A 23,116-nucleotide genomic window follows, 5' to 3' on the forward strand; every position below is an offset into this window, starting at 1 on the left:
CAGGAGGTCGGAAGTGCTATCAGCGCTTTCGTCGGTGCCGCTAAGATTTTTTTTGGGGTCTTTAACGGCATGGCGGTAGGGTCATTACCGGCATGGCGCTATGCCGTGTCCGCGTACTCGTAATGGTACGCAATTAGCGGCCTCTTCCCAAGGCGGACACGTTAATAGCGCCATGCCGGTAAATGCCGTTTTTTACCGCGTACCGTGTAATGAGGCCCATAGACTTACACAACCGCACACAACGGTTACCGACCGGATAACACCCCAAGCCCAGCGAACAGTGTTAACTGGGTTGAGGCTGCCAACGGCAAATCACTGTTCTCTTGCACTTTTCCCGCTTATTCCCACTAACTCAACCCCCCTCCCCCTTCTTTTTCAGAGCTGCCAGAGCGCCAGGTGACCACTTGGGTGGTGATAGTGCATGGTACAAATATCCTTTAACATTAACATTAACACCGCTACCTCCAGAGCCTTCCCTCCACCCCCATGTAAGTGTCTAAGATACCCCCCAGCAGGGGCTATTGTAAGAGTAGGGGAAAGCATATACCTGTACCTGTGCATCTGTAATGAGAGCAGATAGATGCCCCATTCCTTAAGGTCATCTTCAAATACTTATCTCTCAGTAATGAACAATCAATTAATGCTTTTTATACTCTCATGTAAAAATAAATCTTTTAATTATGAGAAATTGCCATTATTATCACCACTACATACAACACACTTAAAATGCAAAAGGTCATTAATGAAAAGTCTGAAATCATTGTCACTGCCTCTTCCTCAAATCAAGGCTAAGACTGATCAACCTTCTCCAAGAAATCAAAGTCACCTTAAAAATCAACTACATGCCTCACCAAATCATGATAGGCAACCTCATAGAAGCATCTGACTCAATCAATCCCTCAATACCTTTCCCAATTTGATATCAAATGAAGGGCAAAGGGCCTCTTCATACTTACTAACAGATGTAGGTAGGGGATGCAGAGGGCTGGGAAAGACTGGATGCCTGAAGCAATGTACACACTCCAGGAAAAATGCCAATACATTGGGCCTCATTACGACCCAGGCGGTAAGTTACCGCCTGGGTCGTACCTTTACCACCATGGCGTAAACTACGTTTACGCCATGGTGGTTGGCGGACTTACCGCCCCATTCCGAGGTGAGTGGGGCGGTAAGTCCCCATTAACCCATTTACCCTTCCCCATTCCCATTTTTGCCCCATAGGGCATAATGGGAGTGGGGAAGGCGTTAATTACGCCACCGTAAATTACGGTGGCGTAATTAACAACAAGGTCCCTTAGCGCCATGGATTTTAACACCTGCTAAAAGCAGGTGTTAAAACCTCCATGGCGCTAAGGGACCTCGGAATCAGGCGGTAAGGGTCGGCGCTGTTTACGCCGCCGTAAACCCCTTACCGCCTGGGTCCTAATGAGGCCCATTGGCAAACATATCAAAAATCACCTTATTAGAGCACCATCAGAAAGGCATAAAAAATAAGGACAAATAATATAGGTGCCAGCAAATGGACAATCAAGAAAATGGTGTCCTCTCTTAGGTGGTGAGCTGATTTGCCTTAGGGGTAAAAAACAAAACTGTTCCCCAAGCAGCTCAAACAGAATCCAAGTTCTGCTCAAACGTCAATAGGCAGAGTCCTTAATGGACTCAACATTTTTCAAAACAGCAAGAAGCCAGCATGGAGGCTTTAGAATCCAGTAAAAGAAAAAAGAGGGAAATGGCCCCTCCCAACTGTAAGAATGAGTGCGAGAATGATAAAAACTTTATCCGGAAATGTACATTTCCATCAAAGAACAGACAATAAAAATGCTACAACAATAAAAACATTTAGATACAATCAAAATCATGTAGCGCACAAAGGTATGCTAAAATCATTTATCAGTACATAAAAATTGCCTATGTAACATAAGTTCCCGTTCAGTGTACAAATACACTTTATGGGCCGTCGGCAAAACTGGGGCTGACAATAAAAATGTGAGTGCTGATTGCACATGTCTAATCTTGTAGGTTCTTATTGCTGGAATTAAAAAATAATTTCTTAGTTTTGTTAGGGTGGGACAACAAAGTAAAAAATGCAACAAATCATTTTGTCACTCTCACAGCTGCTAGGACAGTTTCTTCTAACGATGCAATTTGCTAGTGAACAGGGCACCCTTTCTCCAGTGAACAAGAGATTTGCTATGAGGGCCATAATGACTGCCCATTCCCTTGGGGTGACAAACCATTAGACATATGCTGATCATACCATTTTAAAGGCGACGTTACGATAATATAATTGTGCGCTTTGTTCCTGCAAGTCATTTTATTCCTTATTTTTGCTCTTTGAGGTTAGAAGGCCTCTGTTAGCTCTCCTCTGGCATTGTTACCTATCCGTGGTTCATCACCGAATAAATAACCAAGGCCAAGCTCTTGTAGAGAAGATTTTATATACTTTAACCAAGACTATGCGGCCCAGAAATTTGTGGCCATGAGATCCTTCACTAGGGCCCTAATTATTGATAATTGGGCCTCTCTCATAGACGCAGCAAATAAATCAAAGGTTGTATTGCTATGAGGTTTTCTACATAAGCCAGTTCAAGTTATTTGTTTAGCAGGTGCCCTGGAAAGCCCTATGCTATGCCCATGATATTCCTTAGGAAGGTGTTTTCAGTTATTTTTTGTTTTGGTTTGATAATGACCCCACGTGGCCACGCCGTATGCTAAGAGCAGTGTTGATTTAGCCGCGTAAATTCACAGAGTGTAATCCATAGGTAATCCACCCAATTTCGCTCCAAATATCAGGATTGAGCCGTTTATTTGTGATGCCTTTATAGTTTGGTGCTTTATATGTAATGACCAGCCCAAATCACTAGAGATAGTTACCCCAAGGTAGCAAAATGATTTGACCAACACAAGACTTTTCCCTGTTACCAATATGGCGGACCCTCGTGGTTTACAATTGCCAACACACATAAGCTTTGACTTCCCTAGGTTGATTGCCAATCCTCTTCCTCTCCTGTAATCAACAAATCCATCAATTTCTGAAGGGTGTGTTTTGTCCTAGCCATTACGACTGCATCTGCATACAAAAATGCACACACCCTTTGTTTAGCTATCCTTGGGACATCACTCACAAAGTCAGCTAAAACATTTGGTAGTGAGTTTATATAGAGATTGAAAATCAATGAGGCCAGGACACACCCTGTCACACTACAGGGGAGATCTTGAAAGCTTGCGTTTCTTGGCCCTTGTTTCCCTGTCTTACCGTTGCCATCAGGTTAGTATGCATATGGACCAAGATATTTAACATCTCGCCCGGCATTCCCATGGAGTGCAATACACTCCCAACTGTAAAGTCTCTGTGTTCTCGCTTTGGTCGTCCAACCATGTTCGCCTGCCCCTTGTCTTCTTGCCAGATCCACTGTGCCGAACAGCTATCTGGGCTTGAGCCAGGTCTATTTATTTTATTTGGGCCTTCCCTATTCCATGCTGACAAACACCAAAATTCGTCCAGCACTAAAAATCTTTCTTAAGAAAAATATCAGCTAAACACATCTTTTTTATGTAAGCAATAGCTAGGACAAAATCGTCATTCAACACTAGGAATCTTTCCAACAAAAGTGTTTGTGGACACAAATGAAAACTCAGACAGGGATTTGTAGTTTTCCGCTGTGCCTGGTTATCTCTTGTTTTATATTCTGCTAGAACATTGTCTCTTATCCTAGGAAAAACATATGTAGCGGTCAACAGCCTTTGTTTATACAAGAGGGCAGTGATGTCCCTGACTCAAGGCTGCTGGCGCTCAGCCCGGACTATTGAAACAAATTCTAATTGCTGTATTTTTAAAATTGTAAAAGCAAATCTCTCGGCTTGCATTTTACTATACACAAAAGTGTTTGCATCACACTGTGCATTTTAGCAACAAGGCTGGGTCTACAGCTTATACCACATGCCGTTTTAAGCATGGCTGACATGGAAAATACATGTCACTGGCAGACTGCTGCATGTGGTAGTACCTTTGGGCAGCCTCTTGTTCCAGGGTCTAATGACACTCTTGGTATGGCTCCATGTATCCATTGGTGATGCATCCCAAGGCATTCAGTTATTTCAGTGGCTCTCTGTGGTCTGCAGTGTTGTTCCTCTGCCACTAGTACCTTGGCAACCTTTGCCTTCTATTCAAGATGCTGTGTTTCCAGTGTCCCTCTGTTTCCCACCTGACAGTAATGAAGGTCATCTACTAAGCATGAGGCATACTACATCCAATATGATCAGCATGGAAAATGTAACTATAGAAGAAAGTTATGCATGCTTTTTACAGTGATTGCATCGAAGTTGTGCACCTGAACAGCTTCTTGTCTTGCACATGCCTAGTATCTCCCCTCTCCCTCTTAAGGCGATATTGCTCTCTTCACGCTCATAAGTAACAATGTACAATTCTTGAGATTCCTCTGGGGTGACTAGCCTCTATGAAAGGAATTCTGTGCAGCACCTTGATGTACTGTATCTAAATTAGGCATAGTTACTTTCTTTGATGATTGGTGTCTGTGGTTCTTTCTTGTCCGTGCCCACTTCTGTCAGCAACCCTATTCCCAGGTACCTGTTGCAAAAGATTTTGTTCTATGACTCTGTCATTGACTCTTGGGGTGGATCACCGTTTCTGTCCAAGAATACCTATTCACAGTGAGGATGTCCTACAGGCTCTATCTTGTTTTGGCTCCTGAACACCATACTTGGATCTCTGTGAGTCCAACAAAGTCCCAAGAGGAAGACAGCAATGTGAGTATCACAACCTATATTGCCACTGACAAAGTCTTCCTTGTAGTCGATAAGCTCAGGAGTAAGAATCTCAAAATGTTATGCCATCCTAACTAGTTTCAGACGTCTCTTTCGTGGGTCTGTTTGTGGTGAAGAAGGTAATAAACCCATGTCTTTGCATCTATAACTGTGGTCAGGTTCATGAACACATCCAATATTTCATATTCCTTTATTAAAACCTGCTATATCTGGTAAGGTGACCAGTTTCAGTGATGTTAGATGAATGCCAACAATTTGATGTTTGTGACATTTTAGAATGTTGTATAGTCAAAGAGAGGTAACCATATCCTAAAGATTGGAAGTGCTGTGGGCACATAGATCATCATTCGTAGCGTACAAGGTATGGAACCCCTCTAGGTTGAGAAAAATATCTTGAAGGTGATATACTTTCTAGGATATGGTAAGGCAAGCCAGGATCAGAAATAGACTCCCTGCCACCAAATATTGGGAGAGACAGTAAAAAGAAATACGGTGAGAGATGCGAGTGACCATTATCAAAGATTACCACATGTATGGTCTCCCTAATCTTGGCTGCAAGAACAGAAGCAGTACAGCACTTATGCACTTTGTTGATGAGATGCCACCAGGCCACTCTCACGAAGATCCTGAGATTTGAAGAAATGTGAAAACCTCAAACACTGATCTAACATGGCCCTTGTTTTGTTTATCAACCAGTCTGTGCCAAAGAGTAGCAAGTGCTTTACAGGCATTGCCTGTGAACAATTAAATTTTAAGCTTGTTCAGAGTTGGAACATTGCTATTTGTTAAAGCACTTTCAGATTCCAGACTTCATAAAGGTAAGCTGAGTTCTCATACCTTCTCTTTACAGTGTGGCATTTTAATAATACTGGCTTGTGCTTGTGCTTTAGTCATGGTGATGCTTTGCATGATCACTGGTTAGGATTTGTATTATTATAGTAGGGCTTCTACAGAGGTTTGCTGAAGAAGAATGCTGCTGCAGAAAGTACTTCACGCTTCACCCTCATCCAACTATGTTCTACTTATCTTTCAGGCTCTGAGTCGCACAGAGAAATGTGAGGGGTCAGAAATCTGAGGCAGACAACTATGTAAAGAGTTTTCAACTTTAGCCATTTTATAAAATAAAAGGATTGGATTAACGTCTCACTTTCCCTACATTGACGAGGATTTGCCTGCCTAAAATAAACTAAAGCAAACACTCTAACAAAAAGATACAACAATCACAAATAAAATCAGGAAGCTCAATACTTCAAGGGCCCCCGGCCCCGATGGTATTACCAATGCTGATCTTAAAGCTCACCCAGAAGAAAGGGCTCATTTCATTCATGAAGTGTTCAACAAATGCATCCAAACAAAGTCAATTCCACTCTCCTGGAAGACCTCAAACGTAGTAGCAATCTTCAAAAAGGGCAATAGAGACAACCCGGGGAACTACCGTCCTATTGCCCTATTGGACGTTATTGGTAAGGTCTTCGGCTAATTTGCTCTAGAGAAATTCCAACTGTGGGCAAAACAGTCAGACTGCTCAGACAATTTCCAGGCGGGCTTCACAAAAAATATGGGGACAACAGCAAATATTTTGTTGCTGAGTCACTGAAGGCTAAGATAAAGGAGGGTAGGCCGAGAGTCTTCATAGCTTTCGTTGACCTGGTCCAGGCTTTCGACCAGGTCAACCGAGAAACATTATGGCATAAACTGAAAGCATGGAAATGCCCAAATTCAATCCTGGAGCCCATAAAAGCCCTCTACTCTCAGACATTGATGAGAGTAAGATTAAATCATGCAGACCAGTTATCAGAGGAGATTCAAATGGCAAGAGGAGTGAAGCAGAACTGTCCACTTGCGCCGGCTCTTTTCAATTCTTACTTGGGGGATTTTCAGTTTTTGGAACAACAAATTCGATCCTTTCCTCCAACAATAGGAAATGAGAAAGTGTCACGTCTCCTATACGCGGACGATATTATATTGCTAGACCAGATAGTGATAGGTCTAGAACACCAATTAAACAATCTGTCTGTATACTTAAAGGAGAATAACTTGGAGATCAACAAGGACGGAACAAAAATCATGTCCTTTGAAAGTGCATCCAAGAGAATAGAAAAACTACAATGGCACCTGGACGGTGTGCACCTTGAAAAGGTCATAGACGTCAAATACCTGTTAGTGGATTGGTTAACTGGCATTGCTGCCTGTGGAAACATCAATGCAGACCTCTCTCCTTGCAAAGACAAAAACTAGCATGCCAAACAAAGCCAGTGGATAGGAAATTCAGTTGTTTTTCATCTATTCCGATTGTACATTTTTACAAAGCCAAGGTTATTCCGTCTTTGTCATATGGAACAGAGGCGATGCATGGCATTCCTGTGAAAATCTGCACAAGCTAGAGGGCTACTTCTGGCGGCAAGTGCTGGCATTACCAGCTTCAACGCCAGTAGCATCCATCCACTGAGAATTGAGCTTGGCCTCATTGAAGGCGACGATTGACCGCAAAGGTTTGATGGTATACAGGGAGACATTACTTCCCAGCCGTCTGAAGATTTTGGACATTATTAATAGAGAAATTATGGACAGAGAAAATATGATGCTGAGAAATTGGTCCACAAGAAATAAAGCCCTCCTACTGGAGATGGAAGCACAGTGGAAGAACCCATACAAAACCCAACGAAAGTCAAAAGAAAAATAGACGAATGGGACTGGATACAGACACTGGAAACAGCTTCAAAATACAAGCTGACGTCAAGCCTCCCTATAAATACCAAAAGGGTAAACGAATTACAGAGCAACCTGAAAAATATCCCGAATAGAGGCCTACGGAATACCTTCCTGAGAACCCATTTAAATCTCCTGAGAACCAACGAAATCTTGGCAATCAAAGAGAAATCCAGTACAAACAAATGTCGATACTGCAACAAAACTGACCAGGTGGAAACAGTGAGGTACTTACTCCTATCTTGCCTGGGGACTATCGAATTGAGAAAAACCTACCTGGGAAGTCATCTATCCGATCTACAAATCTACAATGAGGAGGATTGGTGGTGCCATTTGATGATCGGAGAAAAGACTTCTTGGGTGTTAGCAGTGGCACTCTTCTTTCAAAACATTGACTTTGACCTGGTAAACGAGACGGGGAAGGGTGAGAGGAACTGATGACAACATGAGGTAGAGGGCAATCAGTGAACCGGCTTCAAATTTAAACCTTTCTCCTGTTCCCACGTTCCTTGACTTCGCTTTTTAAAATGTTTCCACTTTTGGTGTCCCCTTCCTCCCACCTTCACCACCCTCCCTTTCCTCAACAGTAATGTTGTGTTTCCACCTGGGTTCCATTCTTTTTCTCCCAGCTGCTATTCAGAATATCCGGGTACGGACTGGGGGTTGTCTGCAGCAAATCCCTGTTTTTGTAAAACTGTCTTGTAACAATTGTGAATCAAGTAAATCAAGTAATAAAAAAAGATTTTTAAAAAAAGATACCTGACCCTCACACTTGTACAACAAATAATATAATAAAGAAATGTCTGGCGATTCCATTCATCTACATTGTATAACATATCTTCCACTTCTCTATATAATCAATGTCTCATAACCTGGGTGAATTTCCCTTCCCCAGATCTGAAAAAGGGTTTTCTCCACAGTTCAAAGAAAGCAAGGCAAATACATTTTAACACAAAGTTCTGATACAGTTTCAAGGTTTTGTATTTTTTTAATGATTATTGTTACAGTTGAGGAATCAACTTTTCAATATATTTATACAATCATGACGTAATCAAATTCATCTTAACTTTGTGCATTTACATATAATTCCTTATACATTTTCACCATTACTAAAAACATGTAAAAGAGTTCAAATAAATAGCAAGTGAAATTCTTAAAAAGTTCAATAGCAGCCAGTATTTTTCTTTAGAAATCACAAAAATTAATACACTCAGATATTTGTTTATCTCCAGGGTGGTTCATATACCACATTCATTGCCTACTTTTCAGTTCATAGAGCTCTTAAATTATCTTAAACTATTACATTCCCAAATGGGTTTATGACTCTTTCTCTATCAGTGTCCAATTTCAGTGACATGAGATAATTTATAACAGCAATCCTCACTTTGTTCATGTCAGTATTATATACATTATACCAGAGACTTTCAATCGTAAGAAGTCTATACCCTTCAAAATGTCGTTTGAAATGCTTGATTCTATTTTCTAGCAATGTTGGACAGGCAGATAGCAAATGTGGCAAGGTTTCGGGTGCTACGGGATTGTTACAAAAACGACAGATGTTTTTGCTAGGGGGAATCAACCTCCATTTGGTCAAGATATCTTCAGTGTGCCATAAGAACTGTCTCACTTTGGTTTTCTCTCCATAAGCAACAACACGTGTCTTTGTCAGGATAATGTCACAGGATTAAAAAAGAAAAAAAAATATTCCCACTCCTCCTGGAGTGAGAGCAAGGTTCACCTTTATAGCAAAACAAATATCTTTGTCAGGATGTTTTACTTCAAACTTAACTTCAGGAAGAATTATAACTTTTCTTCAGTAACAACAAATGTCTTTGTCAGGATGTCTTACTTCAAACTTAACTATAACATGTTTTCACCAGTCTTTTTTAAATGGCATAAATCAATATGTGTTGTCTACGTTAGAACCACAGTTCAGCACTTGTATCAACTACTACCTGGCTTATGCCTCTGCCAGGCTCTTTGGGCATTGCCTCTTGCCCTACGGGTTTACTCCCCTGCCCGTCTAATTCTTCAACAACAAGAACACAAAAGTGCTTCAATGGTAACTTCCAACTTAGTGTAACAACAACTGCATTAGAGTTCTTCAGCATCAAACTTTAAATGTATTGTGGCGGAGAAACAAAACCGCATGTGTGCTCTTCAATACTTCTTGGCAACTATGCTCCTCTCCCTCTGGATAATCTACTCCAGAAGGGCAGCCTGTTTGCCACCTTTCTTTCCCCTCTGCACCAACAATCAAATTCTGATCACAAGATAGTCTTGCTTTTTTCCTACCTTGGCTTTGGTAGTATGGGTTGTTATCACCTGTAGATGTGTATTCTGTAGCACATAAGTAGTAAGCTCTTCAGTCATTAAGCCTCTCCATATTCCCCTCTTGCCTCGAGTAGTTGTTGCTATGCTGGTTTTGCTGGTTTGTTATAAGCTCTTGGCTTTGGTATTGCTTGTAAGCTTTTGGAACACTTACAGCTTTCCCAGGGGTTATTGGGCTTTCCACATTGTCATGTGCTTACTTACTGTCACTGGCTTTTAACAGGCATAGCGTTTGTTGGTTTCGTATAGTTCGGTATTCATAGTTACTTCTAGTCCCACTTTCACTCACTCGCGAGTGAAGCGACCTGCTGTTAACACACGGGCAACATTGGAGTGCTCCGGAATCACGTGGTAGCTGTGAACTCACAGCAAAGTCACTTGTGTATGCTCCCCTCAGTGCTTGCAGGTCTTCAGGGCTTGTGGCTTCTCGCAGTCAGTGGGACAGCCTCCTTTGGTCCTCCTATTATGCCACGGACACCAGGAGCCTCATGTGCTCTGGGGAGGGTCTAGTGCAATCCAGCCACCTTGATCCTCACAAGGGGGAACACTTTCCTTGCTGCTTCTGCTTCCCGCTGCAGGGCACTCTGCACAACTAAATGTTCTCAGGCAAGCATCTCGTCTTCACGCTTCCCGCTGTGCAACCTCTGCAATTGGGAGAGCCACAGGCTAAGACCTCATCAGGACCTGCCACGGCTCCTTGTGACTCAGTGTTCCTGGTGTCTTCTCTTGCTTCAGGCTTCTTTCTCAGCTGCAACCACGGCTCACGCAGTTTCTTCCTCTTCCAAATTTGGCTTCTCTTTCTAATGCCTGCACCTGAGGGGGCTTTTTAAGCCTCCCAGTCCCCTTCAGGTGAAGGTCATTTACACCAATTAAGAGAGTACTCTCACTGTAGTGTTCCTCTACATCCCTCTTCCTCGTCCCATACTGAGGAAATTATGGGACTTGAAGTCCCTGCCAACAAAGTCAGCTTTTCTAGCATATTTTACTTGGCAATACATCATTAAAGGATTAGGCCTTTGGGGAAAGTTTAACAGGGTAATCTCCCTGTCTTTGTGACCTTTTGTGATCCTCCCACAGGTGGGGATTAGGAAGCATCTGCCCTCCCCCGGCCACATGAGGAAGGTCCCAGGGTAAGGTTTTGGGGGGAATAATTACTGATTCATCACATACCTGTCCCCTAATGTTGCTAGGTTTTTCAGCCTCTATTGGGTATCGAGAAAGGAAATCAACATTTACCTCTCATATTCCCTATTTCCCAATCAATACTGCTCTACTAGCTCCACAAAGGAAACCATTTTCTCACATATCCATACATCCTCAATTTTTAGAATACCCCTGTTAGCCCAACTTCTCCAAAGTAACATTTCATTTTGTTATCTATTTGTAACCCTGGGTTAAGCCAGATGGATGCTTCTCCATGCATAAATAAATCCTGACCACACCCTAAAATCCATTCCACTAATGCAGTTTTTGTAACGGCTATAGATTTCAATTTTACCCCCGAATTTGGTAATTTCCCAAAAGAATATAAACTAAAGAAAAAGGTTTAAGTCACTCCCTTTCCATAGTTAGCCAAAACGGTTCAGTTCTCTTACCCTGCATAAAATAATAAGAAGCCTTCTTAAGTAGAAATCCTGTAATAATTTTCCGAAAACGGATACCCAAAACCACCTTCTCTAACTTGGCAAATTATAATAAAGCAGGGGGATTTTTTGCCTTTTACCTGCACCACATAAATAGTTCATAAATATTCTGTCAATGTGTTTAAACCCTTTTTTGGTACATTTCAGAGGAAGCGATTGTATATAATATGAAACTTTAGATAGAAGCATCATTTTAGTAGCACTTACGTTAGCCCAGATGTTCAAAATCAATCAATCCCATTTACATATATCTTTTTGTAATATCTCAATCAATTTGTCAATATTAAAATCCACCATCCTCTTTGTGTCGCGTACAAGATAAATCCCCAAATTGCTCACATTAGAACTTGCACACTGACAATTCCAGTCCTTTAAAGCTTTACTGGAAGGGTCATCTTTAAGTGGGAAAACAACAGTTTCCCCCAATTGATTTTATATCCAGGCAATGATCCCACCTCTGCTAACATATGTCTCAACATTTCCCCCCCTCTTCTGGGTTGGCCAGTACAAAATTCAAATCATCAGCATATGCTAAAACTTTAACTTCCCTGTCCCCCACTCTCCAACCATGAAGCCCCTGTTCTTGTCGTTTAAATGCTAATAACAGTTCTAGGGCTAAGTTAAAGAGAAAGGGTGAAAGTGGACAACCTTGTCTTGTTCCTCTGAACAACTGAAATGCTACAGATAGCTCATTGTTAACCCATAACTTGGCTGAAATTCCATATTGCAAGTCTCCAACAGCATTTAAGAATTGAGGACAAAACCCCACTTCAATTAGGGTGTAATTTAAGGATGACCAGTTTACACAATCAAAGTCCTTCTCAGCATCTAAAAAGATAAGTAGCATCTCTTCAGCTTTAGAATTAGATAATAATAATAATTTTGCATTTATATAGCGCTACAAACCCTCAGGTATTTGAGCGCTGCTTATTAATGCCCACAGTGTGTGGTGCTCATTTATCGACCTCTGAAGGATGAAAGGTTGAGTTTGACCCTGCCTGGATTCAAACCTGCGTGAACAGGCTCTTCACGAATATCAAAGCCAGCATTCTACCCACTGTGCTATAATCCCAGTACATCTAATAGGGTCCTAATATTGTCATAGACATACCTATCTCCCATGAATCCCATCCCACTTGTGAATAATCAATCAGTTCTCCTATATACTTAAGTATCCGAGTAGCCAAAATCTTTGTGAAAATCTTTACATCAACATTGAGCAAAGAAATGGGCCAATACTTGCTACATTTTGCGGTACCTTTTCCTAGTTTCGGTATCAAGGTGATAACTGCTTCTCGCATAGATGGACAGAGAATCCCTCCTGATAGAAATTGGTTATATAAATCACAAAGCTCTGGTGCTAAAGTGTTCCTAAAGGATCTAAAAAATTCAACAGGCAACCCATCCATGCCTGATGATTTTTCTAATTTAAGTTGGTTTATGCTGTCTGAACCTCAAATACAAAGTGATTGGTGCATCTAACGCTTCCCTTCCTTCTTCAGATAGGCACGGAATCTCTATTTTGGCAAAAAATGTAGCCAACTCACTTTCTTTGGTAGTAAATTATTCTAATTATTCTGAATAGAGAGACACATAGAATGTTCTAAAACATTCACAAATTTCCTTTCTTTTAAACACTATTTCTCCCTTTCCATTATCAATCTTCTGAATGTATGACCTTTCAGTCAAATTCTTTAATTAATTTGCCAGTAGACTTCCTCCCCATTCCCCTTCCTCACAAATTTTTTGTTTCATGAAATATAGACCTTTTTCAGCTTGTCTTTCTATTTCTTCTTTTAGCTTCTCTCTTTTTCTATCCACACTTATTTTATCCTTCCTGTTCTTGGATAATGCATATGTTCTTTGCATAACCCCTATCTCTATCTCTAGATCCTTAACCTTTTCCTCTCCCGACTTTCTTGCCCTAGAGATCCAATTTATTAACTCCCGCCGTATAGTGGCTTTAAAAGCATACCATACAACTGAACTACCGGCAGAATCCTTATTCTCAATAAAACATTTTACGATAAAGTTATTTATAGCCTCACTTTCTCATCTTTCAAGATGAATGTTTTAAGCCACCATTTGGTACAATTGGACCGATATTTATCCTGATTCAATTTTAGTGTAACTAAACAGTGATCTGAAAGACAACGCTCCCCAATATTAGCCTCAACTATGTCTTCAATTAACCTATCTGAAATCAGAAAGTAGTCAATTCTCGAGTAAGAATCATGGACCGAAGAGTAAAACAAAAACTCTTTATCTTTATGATGTAACGTCCGCCAAATGTCAATCAAATCAAATGTGTCAATGAAATCTTGAAAGGCTTTACTCAATCTGTGGCCAGTGAACCTAAAATCAGGTGATCTATCTAGCCTGTGATTCAATGCACAGTTGAAATCACCCCAAATCATAATACAACCACCTTTCATACACTTTTGGTCAAATCAGTAAAAAATTCAACCCCATTTTAACATGGTCCATATATCGAACCCAGAGTCGTTAGCCTCCCATCATGCCTCACATCAGCCAAAATTATAAGGCCTTCATCATCCATAGACACATTTTCTATTGCCATACCCAACCTCCTATGAATTAAAATTCCCACCTGTCTCGATTTCCCTGAGTGATAGTTCAACAAGACTTTGATATACTTGGAATTATTAAATATATTCTCAGAATGATCTATCAAATGTGTTTCCTGTAAAAATATAATGTCCGCCTTCTCCCTCCACAGCCTGGCCAATATTTTCTTTCTTTTCTTAGGACAATTTAATCCTTTCACATTCCATGTAACCATTTTCAATGACCCCATCACAAAACAGTAGTGAAAAGCATTTCCAGATCAGGCTGCCTTACTTCATCTAAAACAACTCTAATTGCGCCTAATATTTAATTCAGTGATAAATTAGTGTAGGTTACCCCCTACTTCCCCCAACACATAGACAATACAAGAACGACATAACATAGACACGTGAACTCTCTTTAATTGAAAATTGTCCACATAATTATGGACCACTTAACAGAATAATTATGTACAAAGCTCATTCATACAAGTCCAAACTATACCCCCAGAACCCTGTGCCCAATCAAATACATAAATTACCAATACATCCCTCATTACCCATCCTAAAACAATGTTATTAGTATCGGGTTAATGTTGAAAGATATTCCTCCCTGTACCCATATTTACGTCTCCAGACCACAACCTACCCATTTCTCCTTAAACAACCCTTACTAGAACAGAAACCACTGTACAATAAACTTCGTTCTAATCCTATTAAGATATACAATTGAGCATTCTTCTTTAATTTACAAGCATTTATAGGTAAGTTATAAATAGAATGCAATAATGGTATTAGTCACTGTATATAAGCCCCACTGTTTCTGTTCCCTACCCCCGTACATTTAATAAGATATTTCTACAATGAACCCATCTATTCTTCTATTAATCTGTAATCCAATGTAATAGATTGAGCATCCAGCTTCAGTTAAATTGCAAATCAAAATCCCAGGTCCACTGTGTAATTAATACCTCAGGTCTAACCATAGTAGCTCATCTTGCATAACCCCTCACCCCCAAATAAGGTTGGCCTACCCCACCTCATATATTCCTAGAAGTCTCCTTTTATTCTGAACCAATGCCCAGGAACATTGCACATATGCAGTGAATTTTAAACATCATAAAGACAGTATCCCTCGCCCCAATATGTAAAGTTCAGAAAGGCGAGGGACACACATCAGAGCGCAAACGACACAAGGCAACAAATCTGTCAATTCTGTTAGCACGGCAGAAGCATGAACACACGGTGACACACTGTCAATAGTCTTTTTTAGATTGAAGTTAATACTTCCTGTAAAATTGAGATTGCCAAAGCTCCATGAATAAAATAAACTATCTCAAATCTAGATTGCATACACCACATCACAGGCTGCTCTGAACTGATGCAGGCGACATACTGCAATAAATGATCATCAGGATTTACTTCTCTAGTGAAACAAGGGGTAGTGATGAGTATAATTAGTACCTGGAGCATACTCCAATTTCATTCTAGTCAGAGTAACTGCATTAGTTGCCTCATACGACCCCCAGACTGTGCCAATATAGTTATATGGATGTATTCGTCCAATCATGCACCTCGAGCATCCTCTCATGTCTCTGTATTGCCACCTTTGCCCCACACGTTGCATGCTGTCAGCGACGCTGTTAATTTTCCTCAGGTAAGCTTCCAGTTTAATGTCTGCATAACAGTAGACATTTGTTGTGCCAATTCAGCTTCAGAGAGCATGCTCATCCGTCTGCAGTACGTAAAACAGGCATTATTAACTGCTGGACCTGTGAACGCAGTTAAGGAATCATGTATCTTATCCACTTGATTAGCTGTTTTGTTCCGACCGGAAACTCCATCAACGATCGCGCTGCCTGGCTGAGAGAGATAAATCCTCCTCTCGATCCAAGCTCTTCACACGCCATAACAGGGGCTTGGAGCTTCCGTCATTAATTAGGGAGCGCCTAATTGTCGCAGATCGTAACAACGTCACGTGATAGCGTAGCTTCACAATTCTTTCAGTAGGGTACTTTACTCAGTGCATCCTTCCCGTTGGCATTTTCCAACCTTTCCAAAGCTCTATTTAACCGTTAGTAAAAACCGTCATCTCACACCTCGTAATACTATCTATATAATTAAAAATAAGTGATCGCATTTTTTTTAAATGTACTACAAATGGAAAACATATAAAAGAAAATGTCTATCTTATATAAAGTCATCTTTTCTTCTTTGGAGGTATGCCTTTTTGAGACACAGAAACAGTCTCCATGAGTTTAATATCAAGGTCAGAAAGGAAAGCCTCAGCGCTCTTATTATCAGAGAATGAGTGACCCTGACCTTAAATCCCAACACGAAGAATAGCTGGGTACACCATATAATATTGCAGTTTTTTACTCCTAGATTTTTCTTTTGCTGTAATAAAGGCTCTAATTTTCTCCAGTACATATCTGCTTAAATCCCCAAAAATCATGATTGTATTTCTTCCCCATGCCAAATCACCCAACTCACGTGATTTTTTGAGGATCATTTCTTTAGTGGGAATTCTCAAAAACTTCACTATAAAGTGCTGGCTTCTGCCCCAAGGACCTGTGTGCTCTCCCCATCTCAAAGGAGGTGCTGGGATCCAATTTCAACATTGATATCAAAGCCTTCTCCAAAAATGCCATAGGGTTCCCTTGCTCCACATTTTCAGGAAAACCGGCCACCCCAATGTTACTTCTTCTGGGGAAGTTTTCCTGCTCTGACAATTTAAGTGACAATTTTTCATTTTGGGCTTCCAAATTCTTCATCTGATCATACAGTTTCACAGTTTTGGCATCTGTAGAAGTAAGGTGATCTTCAATAGCTGCTAATAAGGTCCAAGTATCTATCTTCAGCATTAATAAGTTTGGTTTTTATTTCTGCATGTCCAAAGTCACCTTAGTCAGGAGATCCAACAGTTTGTCATCCCTTCTTTCATTCATCTTCTCCTTTCTGTTGTTTTGCCGGCTGGGATGTTTCTGCTGAGACAGGATCAGTCATTGTGATGAAAGATGTAGTCTTGAACAGGGCATAGGAGCACAGATTGGCACTTGTTTAGGAAATGATAAGATCACATATGTTACATGTGGGCAACCCATTCCTGTCATTTTGATCAACAATTATGGTTGCTAATGCATTGAGCATGCCTATAGATGTTTTGCCCATCTTCCCACCTTTTGGTGTTGACATGCGCACAGTGCATTGTGCAAACCTTCCATGATGATCTATGCATCTTTCAAAGCACATTGCTGTCAGAGTTAGGTATGTGGGATTCTGAATTTCACCTGTAATTTGACACATCATTTTCCTACCTGCAGGTTTTGGCTTGGGAATGCACAATATTCACTTAGTCAAAGTAGGTACATCTATCAAATGGCAAGTACATGTGCACAACTAAGGTTTCTTTCATTTCCACCAGTTCTCTTCACAGCAATGGGATCTATCATGCTAGCCACAGTCTCCTCAAGTGGGGTGAACTCTGTAGATGGTCCTCCACCACCGGCACTGGCATGGGCGTGCATGTCTGCCAGCAGGTATTTCCTCCAGTGCTTCAAATCACCCCAGCGCTTTTTGATTTCCTTAATTGTTCTCATCACTACACCCAGGGCATTGACATGTGTAGTGTGCTCTGTCAATAGAGCATTTCTCACTACAAGGCTGGCCCTTTGCTTGTCTTGGGAGAAGAGCCTTTCTTCATGGTCTGCCATGAAGTTGACTATTACCTCAACCTCATCATCACTGATATTTATGGAGCAGCGCTCTCTCTCCTTTCCATTGTCCCCATCTTTCGATCTGGGTGGCATCTTGTACCCGTGGATGGTCCTGATACAAAACAGCCATTCTCAAGTTCTCTGAAATCTGTGTTGGGGCACGTTCTGGTTTTCTCAACCTTTCATTGGTAGTTTCACGTGTTTTTGCCACATCTCACGTGATGCGCACATTGTGGTGTATCATCGGACCCGAAACATGATTTGTGCCTAATTGAACGCATCTGGACAGTTGCACCACAAACATGGACATTCCATGCATGGGCCATTATGTGTGCATTTATTTTCACACTTTTTTTATTGTTTATTGAATTTTCTGAAAGAAAATCATCAACAATTTTTACATAACACACAATTAATTCAAAACACATACAGGGTATAACAGCAATAGGCCCATTAATTAAAGGAAAAATCCTAAGGGAAACAAAAAGAAAAGAGGGGGGAGCTAAACATACAAGCCATTAAAATCATTCCAAATGGCGACATACTTCTCAAGTCGCTGTTTAAACTTAAAGGACACCTTCTCCCTGCAAGAAAGGATTGATAAGCTGTTGGGCCATTCATCAGCTGTAGGCCTGGCATCACTTTTCCATTGCAACAAAATATGCTTCTTAGCCAGCACAAGCAAAACGCATGTTTTGGTCATTTTCGTGTGAATTTGACACCTCCAGTAAGATGCACAGTGGCACAATGGACGCAAGCACATCTTTCCGCCATTATGCATCTCGCTGAGGTGCACATGTTTTTGAGAATTCGGCACACTATCTTTATGTATCATATTAATATTGTCCATCAAGACATCAACAATGCTGTCACAGAGAATTTATGTTGGAATTGTCTTGATGTTCTTAACATCTGGGCTGCTTGGCTCATCAATATTATTATACAATTATTTTTGAGAAGAGGAATATGCAGTCTTTAGAGTTTTTTTATATTTAAAATTAATTTTTGTCAAACTCTAAGAAATCTGCTTAAAGACAGTTTATCTTTGTTTAAGTGGGTGCAATGCCATTTGTGCTGCAGACTTCTTTTAGTTTGCTGGCCTTTTTTAAGTCAGATGTTGAGCTATGGTTCTTGGGGCGTTTTGTTTTTTTTCCAAGTCACCATTGGCCTCATTAAGAGTTTGGTGGTAATTCTATTACCAATATTGCCAATCGTACTGGCAAAATTACAGCTGGATTACGAGTGGTGCTATGGTGGCATTAGTCCTCATTCATGTAATTTGGAGAAATTACCAAGGGTGCTAAATCTGCCTGTGGTAAATCCCTCAAATATTGGCATTAAACTGGAGGATTGGCCCTCAGCACTTGGCTGAAGATAACTTATCCACTTTAGTGCTAACGCTGAATTTGTAAGTGTGGTATAACTGGTGGTAATTCTGCCCAAAAAAGGGAAGGTTCTGGAATTCCTGACAATAATTTATTGCTCCTCCAAACACGTAATGAGCACCTATCTTACTTTGCAAATGATGAATATGATTTCAAAATAAACCTTTATGCAACGTCAAGTTCGGACTGTTTTAGCAGTGTTCAAACAAAACACAAAATGAAGGAAGCAAACATGCTATCATTTTTTATGGTAATCAGATGATCAGTGCCAAGATGGTTACCTAGAAACAGTTTGGTTTGCATATGTGATTATATATGCATAAAACACTAATACACGCTCTGTTTGTGACTTACCTTTATTGCAAATTTACACTTGAAGTGAAGCCGAACATCTCCTTGACCTTGTTCGTGAATGGCTGCCTGGTTGTATTGTTGAAAATACATAGAAGAGAAAAAGACACATGCATATGCTGACCTGGAAGAGTTCACTGATCGTAGTGCAAGCTGAAAACACAATGATAGTTTGTTATCAATATAATCTACCATGAGTATAAGTGACAAAACGTAAATATATCTGTAAACCTAGTTCACCACCATGGGCGTCTTCATTATATTCATAAACACAAGCCTACCTCAATGCATGTGGGGGATTCCAGAACACATTTTAATATTATGCAAATCTTTCTAGATTCAGGCAGAATCTTTAGCACCACCTATATGCCGAAACTAGTGCATTCGAGTATAAAGTAATCAATTACCTTGGCAACAATGCACACGGATCAAGGTTCATGGAATACTTCACTTTAATGTGCAATCCAAATTAGATGATGATTTAAAAGCACAAATGCAGGCTGAGCCTGCAAGTGCTGGGTAAAATATAACAAAGACAGTTGGCACGTGTTTCGACTGTACCGACAGGCCTGCATGCCCAACGGCTGAATATACATAGGTCTTCACCTATACATGCACTGACCCATTCGGGTACTTACTGATGACATCCATCCACTCATATCTACAGATCTTACTTCATGCTGCACTAGCGTTCTCAAACATTGACCTCCGGCCTTGAAAAAGATATACCATTAGGTCGAAATACGTGTTGGTTGCCTTTGTTAGGCTGCCTTTGTCATATTTAACCCATCACTTGCAGGCTCAAACTGTATTTATGCGCTTTATATCATCATCCAATTTGGATTGCACATTAAAATGACATTTTCCATAAACCTTGTTTCATGCACATTGTTGTCCAGGGTAATTCGTGACTTCATGTAGTTTTGCTCAGGCAGCTGGGTGTAGGTCTCCAACCCGGGCACATACCACGGGATGAATATTCTCCACAAGAGAAACTAGGGACCCAGTACAGGTGATTTCTCATTTCATTGCCCTCTCACCAATGTTCTGATGCATTAGAGTACAGTTATGGTGAAATGGCATATTGAGGAGGGACGCAATGCTTGTAGGTGCTGTTTGGTTATTTACGCACCAATTGACTGCCCATGGCCATGATTATCATGATGGCCCATTCCACCTAATTCCTGTCCCTCTTTGAACTACCTTTATCAAGCCTTACAATTCCACCTAATTCCTGTCCCTCTTTGAACTACCTTTATCAAGCCTTACAATCACTCGAAGTGCCTTTCAGGGTTTTTTCAAAGCAGTGTTCTGAAAGCTAATGGTTTAATTAGTGCTGTAAACACGCCACTGTTGCAATAAACATTTTGCAATAAACATTTCTTCGCCACGTCTGCGTTCAGCCACTTCATTTATAAGCAGTATGCTTGTCCTTCACTGAGGTCCTGTTAAAAGCAAACATTGGCACATCCAACAGTTTCGGCGTTATGTGCACAATTTTCCAGCTGCTACCATTAATGCCCAGTTAGTAACATTACAGCCATGCCTGGCAAATACCTTTTCCATCCCTACACAAAGGCCAAAACCGTTGGCTTTGCCAATGCTTGTTAAAGTAGGGTTACAGAAAGGACAGGCTGCAACCTGTGCTACCTGGTTAACCTGAACCATTAATACCATCTGAGTGAAAGCTCATGACTGTTCTCTCTGGATACAGAATCTGCAAGTTCGGTGGAGGCACTGATTACTTGTCTGGGCACCATCTTTCCCTCTTTCGACACATCCAGAAAAACGTCTTGTTTTTCTTTGGATATAAACTGTGATGTATGCTTGAGAGAGTCCCAAAATTACCTAATATCTAAAGTCCCAAGATAGGCCCACTTTGTCCCAAATGCACATAGTGTTTACTCACCTTATTTGTTGGTGCTGATGTTGAAGAGCATGAAGAGTAAGTCCTTGGTGCAGATATTATCACAAAATCAGGAGAACGATGAGCCCTCATAAGGGAAGACTCTTGATCCAGGTCGTTGTACCACTTATCGTACCTATACTTCGTAGAGTTGACTGAAGTGGGTATAAGAAAGAGGCCCCTTCCACCTCCGTAATACCAGTGGCCCAAGGCACCAAATGTTTGGAGGGGGCTGGTTTATGATGAGTCTCAAAGATGATAGGCAACTTCTTGGATGTTGGAATGTCAAGTTGTTTGCCACTCTTAACTATCCTCTCATGGAAAATGACAATGTCATCAGTCAGCAGGGAGCTAGGCTTTAGTCATTGAGGGGATGGCAAATAGCCTGGCCGATCAGTGTTATTGTCCCTGTCCTTGGAGAAAGCAAATATCCCATCTGGGATAGTGCTTGTCTTGGCACTAGGGGTTTTGATGGGGGGACCTCTCTCAGACTTGAAAGTGAGACCTATCTCTGTTTAGGGGGTTTATTCACCAAGATCCCATGAAACCTCCATATGACCTGTGCACCTGTAGGTCAAATGATGCACAAAGTGGAAAAGCTTCTCCAAAAAGCTTGTTCACAAAACTTAAACAAATTATTTCCTTCAAAAAATGCTCAATTCCATTTGCTCCCAAAAAGATGGAGCAAGTTGCACAAAAAAGTGAGAAAGTGATTTGTCCACCAAAGTAAGTGACACATCTCACTGCAATCACACCACACAGCACAAATATAAAAGGTCATCCCATTGCAGAGGGTACTTGTTTCCAAAAGGGGTGACCCGTTTGGCAACATGCTGGTGCGGTTTGGGGGTTGTTTGTTCGTCTGATAATTGTTTCCTGCGAACTGTTTGAAATTAATCTCTTTGTATGGAACAATTATCAGACCAAGAAACAACCCCAATCCCTGCACACAGTCACCCAAAATGCCCACACCCACACCCCCCCAACCCTACTTACCTGCCTACTTGTCTCCAGGTCCACGGTAACCCCGCAGCATCAAATTCGGCTCTCTAACGTGGGTCGGATCCAATGCCGGAGGGTTCCATTTTCTTCTTGTTTTTTTTCCGGTCCCCCCCCCCTCCCATGGACACCCCTGCAACCCTCAAGGCCAAACATACCGAACATGGGGAGAGGAGGACACCCCTGCAACTCCTGCTCCACATGTTTGGTATGTTTTATAATCGATCGAATGATAAAGGCCGAATTCGGCCAAATGTACCATTCGATAGATTATAATCGGTCAGTTAGGCTAATACAGCTGAGAAGCATCAACTCATGGGGATGAGGAGGGAAATTAAGAGGGCTTCCCTATTCGGACTGGCCAAGGAACAGATCATGTCATCGTCAGGTATATTTTCACCCCTGCAAGTAATACTGGAAGTGCTAGGACACTGGGCTGGGGCCACAATTCACCTACTTATTTTATTTTATGTTTTTATTGTATACGGTTTATACAAACCTTTAAAACATAAAACCGAACACCAAAAACAAAATATTCGAATAAATATAAAAAAAACATAAAATAGTTAAAACACATTCGATTTGGACACTGAACATAATATCATATGCGCCCAAACGCATACAAAATATAAAAAAACATCAGGTTCTAAGAGCAATAGACTTGAAAAAATTGGCTAACTCCAGACCTTCGGATGCATGTTCAGAATGTAGGCATTTGCGCCAG

The 23,116-nt window shown here is 41.0% G+C and overlaps 1 protein-coding gene across 1 annotated transcript in view; it reads right to left on the minus strand.

Moving 5' to 3' along the window:
• The window catches only part of RAD9B (RAD9 checkpoint clamp component B), a 650,494-nt gene that overhangs the window by 525,219 nt on the left and 102,159 nt on the right, over window positions 1–23,116 (minus strand). Inside the window, exon 3 of the mRNA XM_069620274.1 lies at window positions 19,491–19,640. Coding sequence (XP_069476375.1) covers window positions 19,491–19,640 — 150 coding nt within the window. The remainder of the gene's footprint in view (window positions 1–19,490; window positions 19,641–23,116) is intronic.

The sequence above is a fragment of the Ambystoma mexicanum genome, chromosome 10 (assembly GCF_040938575.1).
Source record: "Ambystoma mexicanum isolate Mex_15411 chromosome 10, UKY_AmexF1_1, whole genome shotgun sequence".
NCBI lineage: Eukaryota > Metazoa > Chordata > Amphibia > Caudata > Ambystomatidae > Ambystoma > Ambystoma mexicanum.